The 9,299-nt window shown below is 40.5% G+C and overlaps 1 protein-coding gene across 1 annotated transcript; it reads left to right on the top strand.

The window, feature by feature from the left end:
• Nucleotides 1-2,168: 2,168 nt before the first annotated feature.
• LOC120028926 (T-lymphocyte activation antigen CD80-like) lies at nucleotides 2,169-9,030 on the top strand. Its single transcript, XM_038974198.1, has 8 exons — nucleotides 2,169-2,233; nucleotides 4,269-4,300; nucleotides 4,779-4,828; nucleotides 5,317-5,619; nucleotides 5,949-6,227; nucleotides 6,340-6,471; nucleotides 6,957-6,984; nucleotides 7,820-9,030. The coding sequence occupies exons 1-8, from the start codon at nucleotides 2,225-2,227 to the stop codon at nucleotides 7,836-7,838; spliced, it is 852 nt and encodes a 283-aa protein (XP_038830126.1). The 5' UTR covers nucleotides 2,169-2,224; the 3' UTR covers nucleotides 7,839-9,030.
• Nucleotides 9,031-9,299: the final 269 nt, after the last annotated feature.

Here is a 9,299-nt window from a genome sequence, read left to right on the forward strand (position 1 = left end):
GAACAGCTGAGAACCTGGGTGCAGACACTGCAGTTGGTATCCACCTGGCTAGTGTGTTGCTGAACAGCTGAGACCTGGGTGCAGACACTGCAGTTGGTATCCACCTGGCTAGTGTGTTGCTGTATGCAGCATCTAGAATGTTTTATCGCTGGAGCAGCACTGATAAACGACATGACTTAAAATCTACCAAGCAGAAGAGTCATTCCCCCAAGTAAATCACACTTCTTCAGGACACAGAGTGAATAACTCACTTCACTGATTATACCAGATAAGGGTGGGTACAGTGTATTAGGCAGGTCACACTCTTTTCATGCCACTTTGATACAAAGTTATTTTCGTAGCAGGTTAGGAGAGCATTTTTGCTAACCCTAACCCTTTTTCTAACCTTAACCCTAGTCTCCTAACCTTCTACGTTAATTCTCCTAACCTGCTGCATTAATTCTCCTAACCTGCTGCGTAAGTTCTCCTAACTTTCTACGAAAAGGTCACTTCTGTATCGAAGTGGCTTTAAAAGTGTTTCCCTATATTAGTAGGATATAATTAGTCCGCGCCTGTGTTTCTCTTTGACATCAGGACAGGAAACCCCGGGACATTCCCTGAGGCATACATCAGTATGCAACACCATTTGTTCAAACAACATTCTCTCCCAAATCAAATCAAATTGTATTTGTCACATGCGCCGAATACAACAGGTGTAGACCTTACAGTGAAATGCTTACTTACAAGCCCTTAACCAACAATCCCATTTTAAGAAAAAAAAGTGTTAAGAAAGTATTTACTAAAATAAACAGAATAACATTTTTTTTTAAATAAAAATAAATAAAGAAGCAGCAAAAAAAATAACAGTAGCGAGGCTATATACAGGAGGTACTGGTACAGAGTAGTATATAGAAGGCGATATACAGGAGGTACCGGTACAGAGTAGTATATAGAAGGCTATATACAGGAGGTACAGAGTAAATGTGAGGAGGCTATATACAGGAGGTACCGGTACAGAGTAAATGTGCGGAGGCTATATACAGGAGGTACCGGTACAGAGTAAATGTGCGGAGGCTATATACAGGAGGTACCGGTATAGAGTAAATGTGAGGAGGCTATATACAGGAGGTACCGGTACAGAGTAGTATATAGAAGGCTATATACAGGAGGTACCGGTACAGAGTAAATGTGAGGAGGCTATATACAGGGGGTACCAGTACAGAGTAAATGTGAGGAGGCTATATACAAGGGGTACCGGTAGAGAGTAAATGTGAGGAGGCTATATACAGGAGGTACCGGTACAGAGTAGTATATAGAAGGCTATATACAGGAGGTACCGGTACAGAGTAAATGTGAGGAGGCTATATACAGGGGGTACCAGTACAGAGTAAATGTGCGGAGGCTATATACAGGGAGTACCGGTACAGAGTAAATGTGAGGAGGCTATATACAGGGGGTACCGGTACAGAGTAAACGTGAGGAGGCTATTTACAGGAGGTACCGGTACAGAGTAAATGTGAGGAGAATATATACAGGAGGTACCGGTACAGCACAATTGGCCCAGCGTCATCCATGTTTGGCCGGGGTAGGCCGTCATTGTAAATAAGAATTTGTTCTTAACTGACTTGCCTAGTTAAATAAAGGTTAAATAATTAAACATTAAGAAGGAAATAAATTGCACAAATTAACTTTTAAGAAAGCACACCTGTTAGTTGAAATGCATTCCAGGTGACTACCTCATGAAGCTGGTTGAGAGAATGCCAAGAGTGTGCAAAGCTGTCATCAAGGCAAAGGATGGCTACTATAAAATATATTTTGATTTGCTAAACACTTTTTTGGTTACTACATGATTCCATATGTGTTATTTCACAGTGTTGATGTCTTCACTATTATTCTACAATGTAGAAAATAGTAAAAATAAAGAAAAACCCTTGAATGAGTAGGTGTTCTAAAACTTTTGAACAGTAGTATATATAGGGAAGTGAGAGTCTTAACTTAACCCCACCCCCTCACCACTCACACAATACGAACACACCCTGCTGTGAGAAGGGACCAAATTCTGATAAGCTGCTGTATGCTACAATGGCAACATTAGTCAACTAGAAAAGCAAAAAGGACTTTCCCTGGCTAAAGCCACACCCCCAGAATGCTGAAGGAAGAGGGGCTGATTGTCTGTGCTGAGAACACATCACACGCCAACCTCTCCGACTTCACACTCCATTACGGCTGTTAAGAAAGGCAAAGCATGACTGTGGTAAGAATGTCTCTATTTCCCCCTCATAGGCTTTATAACTGTTACAAATATTTACAGCTCTTCCAGACTGGCTTGTAGTGGATGTGCTATTGTTGTTGTAGATTTACTTAGATAATACAGTGCAGGTTAAGGTGAAGCAGTTTAATTAAATAATGTAATATTATGGTATTCAGTTTTACCTACTATATCATATATCTTGAATGAATGGAGGTTGTTGGTGTTTCAGGTTATTAACTAAAACAATAGGTGTAGAGATGTAACTCCTACTCTTAGGGTTGACTGTAGTATCTGGAGACATGGAGCCAACAGATTATGGAGCCATAGAAACTGATTGGCTGCATTTACACAGGCAGCTCAATTCTGATATATTCTGAATGGTCAAAAGCCGAATTATTGGCAAAAGATCTGATCTGATTGGTCAAAAGATCAATTATTGGCAAAATTGGGCTGCCTGTGTAAAACATCCGTAGTGTCATATTGTATATTTTAAATAAACGTTTATCGTCATCTCTGTCGAAGTGCTTTAATATGTAAATCGTGCTGCATGGACAGTGCACTATATATGTTTGAAATTGCTTATTTGCAAACATTGTCAATCACTTGGATAAAGTGAAACATTTTCACACAGTGGATTTCACCTACGTATGGTCAGATTACTCTGAAGTTTTCATCTTTTATGTTTTGATAAAACTACAACATTTCATAATGGATTTCAGTTTTTATTGACCGCTATCTGAGTAACACATTAAACATGAACATAAACTTCTCACTCCGCATATTTCTAGTACCAACCTCACTCTCGCTGCAACATAACCGTGTGTGTCAGGATGACGATCAGTGTGAAACTACTGTTTGCTACATGCTCAGTTGACCATGAAGGCATACACAAATGAATAGGAATGCACACAAATGAATAGGAATGCACACAAATGCAGACACGTGCATGCTTATGTTTTCTTTATGTATGATTGTTTTCATGTGTGTGCATTATAGCAATATATTTAATATACTGCAACAATATACAGTTCTTCTGTACTGTTGATACTGTAACCTGTGTTCATAAAACTCATCCTACAAGCTGATACCATAACAATGAAGATGTATATTTCTGGGGATTCCCCCTGACTTATTAATTAGAAACATATCTGACAACCAAGCCAGTTCCCTTCGTCCAACCAAGCCAGTTCCCTTCGTCTGCCCCCGCACAATCCTCTGGCCTGTCACATTCTACTGATGCAATCGTTTTAGATCTTTACACTCAAGTATTTAACGCATAATAAAGTCCTTGCAAGACAATGTGTAAAAGACACACGATTGAAGAACGGAATTGTTGTTTGATTCTCTTCAGATTAACGTTAAATCAACCAAACCTACAACTCTGAACTCCTATCCTTAACTACCAATCCCTGAGATGAATCAAAAACCATGACCACAAATATCTCACGAGGCACTAGTACAGCGCCGCAAGATTGTCTAGATATCAAACTCATCACCTGGACCCAGTTTTTAAAAAGTTATATATATGGATTTCGCCTATTGGTTAGGATTAAATGCATAGAAATAGAATGAATAGAATAGACAAATCATTGACTTGAATGGGGACTCCCGTTCTATTCATTATATTTCTATGCATTTAATCCTATCCTATAGCTGAAATAGGAATAGATAACTTTTGAAAAACTGGGCCCTGCGTTTAGGCCTACCACACAGTAGAATAGAATTTCCTGAAGTAACTCCCTTGTCTTGGGATTTCCCTTAGGGGTTTCTTGACTGACTATTAGGGAACAGAGTATCCATGGAGACAGAATTTCTCTCAATTCTCATTAATTTCTTTAACTTGGTTATTATAATAAATATAGAATGAAGATTTTTCTTAATTACTTTTTGTATCTCACCATATTAGCTGAGGATTAATAAGCAAACTCTCATGTCATTTCTGAGTGTATATTTACCATGATATGAATCTGATCATATGAAACCTGATCATTGGTTGTGAGTGCTGCTGTTTGAATTAATGTGTCTGTGTTTTCTGCAGGACTATGGGATGTGTGCACGTCGGCTGCTTCGGTAAGTAGTACTCACCGTGTGACCATGATTATGGCGGGACTGTGGCTGAGGTGTATCTTTAAATCTTGGTTATTTGCAATCGTTGGCATACTTGATTTACATGCAACTGTATTGGTTCATTTTGATACAATGATACGTTTTTTAATAAGAATAATATTTAATTTGTAGAGTGCATTTCACACTATCTAGAGTCAGATCTCTTCATAGCTTGTTTACATGGGTGTGGTGACAGTATCTGATAGAGAGAATGGCGCTGTGGTTCTCCAGTGGAATTTCAGTTTTCTCTGTGTTTCCTTGGTATACAGTACATTCCTGAAAGCTGGAGGAATGTGTGCCTGTAATTAAAGGATAATATTAATAACATTTATGAGTGTGTTTCTGGAAACAGGTTATTAGGAAATAAGAATGCTTCCCGTAACCATGCCAGTGACCTCACCTAATAGTACTCAGCTGATTGTAATGTTGTTATGGTTTACAGAAGGTGTGTCGTCATATACCTGGTATCGGTTACGCTCATTCAAAGTAAAGGTAAGAATTGAATCAACTGTCAAAGAATATGACATCATGATACCTGCCACTTAATCTGATCAGAGCTTTACTGTTGGAGATACTTGGCTGTGTGTGTGGTGTGTGTGTGTGTGTGTGTGTGTGTGTGTGTGTGTGTGTGTGTGTGTGTGTGTGTGTGTGTGTGTGTGTGTGTGTGTGTGTGTGTGTGTGTGTGTGTGTGTGTGTGTGTGTGTGTGTGTGTGTGTGTGTGTGTGTGTGTGTGTGCGTGTGTGCATACCTGCATGTGTGTGTCTGTGTACGATTTCCCTGTAAGAGTGGATTTGCAATAACATCTGAACCATAATGTTATCTATTCAGTAGAAGGGAATGTACCAGACACTTTCAGATGAGAGAAAAGGGCAAACGTGTCAGATAGATAAGGGAGGGGGAAAAAAAGGAACTGCCTAATGTCTACCCTCCCCCAACCCAACCCTTCCCTAACCTCTAACCTCTTTCCCCTTCTCTCTCAGATGTCACCATGGTGATAGGAGAGGTGGGTGGGGCTGTGACCCTCCCCTGTATCTCTGACCTCCAGAGACTCCCAATCCACCTGTATATACAGAGACCTGACCCAGACGAGTTCATTAATGGCTACCATAAGACGAGGGACTTACCATCCCCTCACCCGGATTATGCAAACCGTACTCAAGTAGACCACACACAGGGAACGATGAAGCTGTGGAGTATACGGCTGTCAGATGAGGGGCTGTACGAATGCCACATCGGATACCCAACCAAGAACAACCAGGAGAACATACAGCTCAATGTGACAGGTAACATTACCTCAGTTCAAACTCTCTTACCATGTTTGTGTTTAATTCATTTTTCTTGTTTTATTCTCCCACATGTGGAACATAGCTTTCTGGATGAGGGGGAAAAAGCTGGTTCTGTCAGATGTGTGCTTGTAATAGCCCAAACCATAGATACATTCACTAAAAAGAGAAGACAAAACGAAAGCTATAATTAGCTATCACTTAGACTGGCTTGTGTTGTTTTGCCCTTGTTTTGTGTTTTCAGTTAGAGGAAGTAAAACCAAGAAAATATCAAATCCTTTCCTTCTCTCGCTCCGCTCTCCTCCCTTTCCATCTCTCCCCCTCTACAGCCAACTACAGCATCCCCAATGTAACAGTGGCCTGTGACAACGGCAGATGCTTGGTGACATGTTCCTCCGACAACGGTTACCCTCGTAGGGATGTTGAGTGGAGCCTGAACCCTCCTCTTAACCAGAGCACCTGGGGAGCAGTGAACAGCAGTGAAGTGAGAGACCCGGCTTCTATGCTGTTCTCTGTCTTCAGTTCCATATCCGTCAACTGCTCCTCCGGACTCCGGCTGAACCTCAGCTGTGCTGTAGGGGGCGCCCTCTCACAGGAACACACTGTCTGTGAGGACTGAGATACTGTGTCTCTATCACTGTCATTCAATGTATAACATTGTACATTTCTGTCAAGTAAATGAATTTGAAACCTTACATATATTTTATTTATCTACTATAGGCAGGCCTCCTGATATCTCTGTTGTCTCTGTGATCTCTGCTGTCTCTGTGATCGCTGCTGTTCTGCTGTGTTTCCTGGTTCTGGTATCTAACAGCAAGAAAAAGAAGGCTCACACAGCCAGAGGTACTCAAGGTAAGGATGACATTACTTGTGATAGAGCAGACAGACAGTATTGTCCCTTGGAAATCGGACCGGCAGGATAAAATATAAATATCTATAAATTCACAAAACATATAGATGGGTTGGCGGACAACGTTATGCGCATCGATGTGGCATGGAAGGTGTGTGTTGCTATGATTCTGAAAGGTCCGTTAGCTAGCAAAAATGACAAGAAGCTGCCATGTGGGGACTCGTAGGTGGCTCGTTTCAGCTCGTTGTATGTTATTGTTGATACCTTGTCTTGTTTTGAGATAGCTAACCAACAACTGTAACTATGTATTGAGAGACAAGTGTTCATCGTGAAAATGTATTTCTTTTTCAAGAAACATTTAGAGACTAAATATAGTTTACATGTTGTCAACAGTCTAAGCCAACCCTGTCTGTTTTGACGCATAGTTGCGCACACATCAGTTTTGTTGCTAAACAACCAACCCGTCTATATCTTTCTGTTTCTCCAGGAGGGAAGGGAGCAGCAAGTTCAGATGAGTGAGTATCTGTTTCACTGTTTCACTCAAACTCACAGGATAAATACATCCCACTGGGAAAAAACCTGGATCAGTCAACGTTGTTTCCATGTCGTGTCAACCCCCCAAAAATCGATGTAATGACGTTGAGTCAACGTGGAAAACTAATTGAATTTGCAAAAAGTAATCAACGTAAGGGCATTTTGTCTTTTTTTCATCCAACTTTGAACCTGAATCCAATGACATGGTGAATTGTCTTGTTGATTTCACATTGAATTCACGTTGATTTCACTTTGAATTCACATTAGTTGACTACTCGACCAAATGTAAATCAGAACTAGACGTTGAACTGAAGTCTGTGCCCAGTGGGATAAGATCAAAAGCGTGACATTGGTTTAGATAACCTGTGCAACTGACCAAGTAGTAAAAATGGTTTTGTTTTGTTTCATTCTTCTCCTCTCTTTCTTCCTCTCCTCTCTTTCTTCTTCTCCTCTCTTTCTTCTTCTCCTCTCTTTCTTCCTCTCCTCTCTTTCTTCTTCTCCTCTCTTTCTTCTTCTCCTCTCTTTCTTCCTCTCCTCTCTTTCTTCTTCTCCTCTCTTTCTTCTTCTCCTCTCTTTCTTCCTCTCCTCTCTTTCTTCTTCTCCTCTCTTTCTTCTTCTCCTCTCTTTCTTCCTCTCCTCTCTTTCTTCTTCTCCTCTCTTTCTTCTTCTCCTCTCTTTCTTCTTCTCCTCTCTTTCTTCCTCTCCTCTCCTTCTTCTTCTCCTCTCTTTCTTCTTCTCCTCTCTTTCTTCTTCTCCTCTCTCTCTTCCTCTCCTCTCTTTCTTCCTCTCCTCTCTTTCTTCTTCTCTGTTTCCCAGAAATGTACAGCTGACCTGAAGGAACCCAGAAACTTGAACATTTGGAAGGCAGAATGTGGAAGGTTCTATCATTTGATATGATAATTATAAATCTGAACTCATTGGATACTGCCTTCTAATGGGACATGGTAAAGGGGTTGCTGAGGTGACCTAACCATTGCCTGGACTTGTTGCTGTTGGAAACTATGTTAGCTTTCCTCTACACGCTGGATGGTAAGCTGGAGTTCAGGGGTGTTTTCACGGTGTTGAGGAAGACTGACAATTGTATAAATATTTAAATAGTATGTTCAAGTGACTGAGTTCCACAGAAGAACCAATGAAAACTAGAAGTGCAATGACTGTCCTCAATGTGTGCACTAAACCAGGGTATGTAGGGTATGTAGTATCCAAGGCAATATATCTTGTATTTGTATTGTGTTTGTATTAGGACTAGAGACATGCACTGCACTTTAGAGAAGTGTACACTTATCAGGGATTGACTGTATTCAACTGACTGATGAATACTGGAAGTGAATACAGGAAGTGAATACAGGAAGTGAATGTGTCTGTCCGTAGTAGATCTTATTTCAGATCCAATACCAGCCTCTCCCACTAGGTCCGAGTCCACCCCACATACTCCACATTTCTTTTTTAAACGGGGCAGATGAGCATACATGCGCTGTTCTTCTATCGCACGTGAAATGATGTCAAAGGGGGAAAAAAACTGTGTTCTTTGTTTGAAGTAACGCCTTTGTTGTTGTAATATCGCAAATGGACGTGGCAGTTTTACCTCTAGAATTCCAGATTTAAGGACTTACAGGTGCTGGTTTTTCAGTGTTTGTGGGCTGAAGACGAATGCTGAACGTGTGTAACAATGTGTCTTGATTCTTTTTGGAATTATTTTCAAAACATTTTTGCATGTAAATATATGAAATATGTTGTTCTCGTGTAAGGTAATCTTGAGGGCACATAATATTTGTATTATTTTATATAAGTTATGAATAAGTTATTAATGTTAAATTATGTCTTTCAACTTTTTAATAGCTATTAAAAATGGTCTACTTTGCTATAAATAAGTGGTGGAGCTGTTGACAACACCTTTTGTAGGACTGTGGATCAATTCTGTTAGGAACTCAGTCGGGGGCTTAATTGACTGTTTAAAGTTAGAATAGTAGACTACACGAGGTTACATTTCAAAATTGAGTTTTGAATCTGCATCTTTTCCCAATAAATTGAACTTAGAACCCCCAAAAGGCTAGGGCCGGCTCTGACTGCATGTGTGGGTATGGATGTGGGTATGTAGACCCACGAGCCAGTGTGGTCCCTAATGATGAGTTCAGTTTTTGTTGTGGCCCCCACCCTCATCAGTTGCCCAGCCATGTTATAGTATGGTGTAATTATAACACCAAATTGCAGTATCAGTGTTAACCAGCAGATGTCAGCCTCACCACAGATTTATACTCACCCACTCTACAGACTGAAGAGCCTTATAGTAGTACTT

This window comes from Salvelinus namaycush, chromosome 34 (assembly GCF_016432855.1).
Source record: "Salvelinus namaycush isolate Seneca chromosome 34, SaNama_1.0, whole genome shotgun sequence".
NCBI classification, from domain to species: Eukaryota; Metazoa; Chordata; class Actinopteri; order Salmoniformes; family Salmonidae; genus Salvelinus; species Salvelinus namaycush.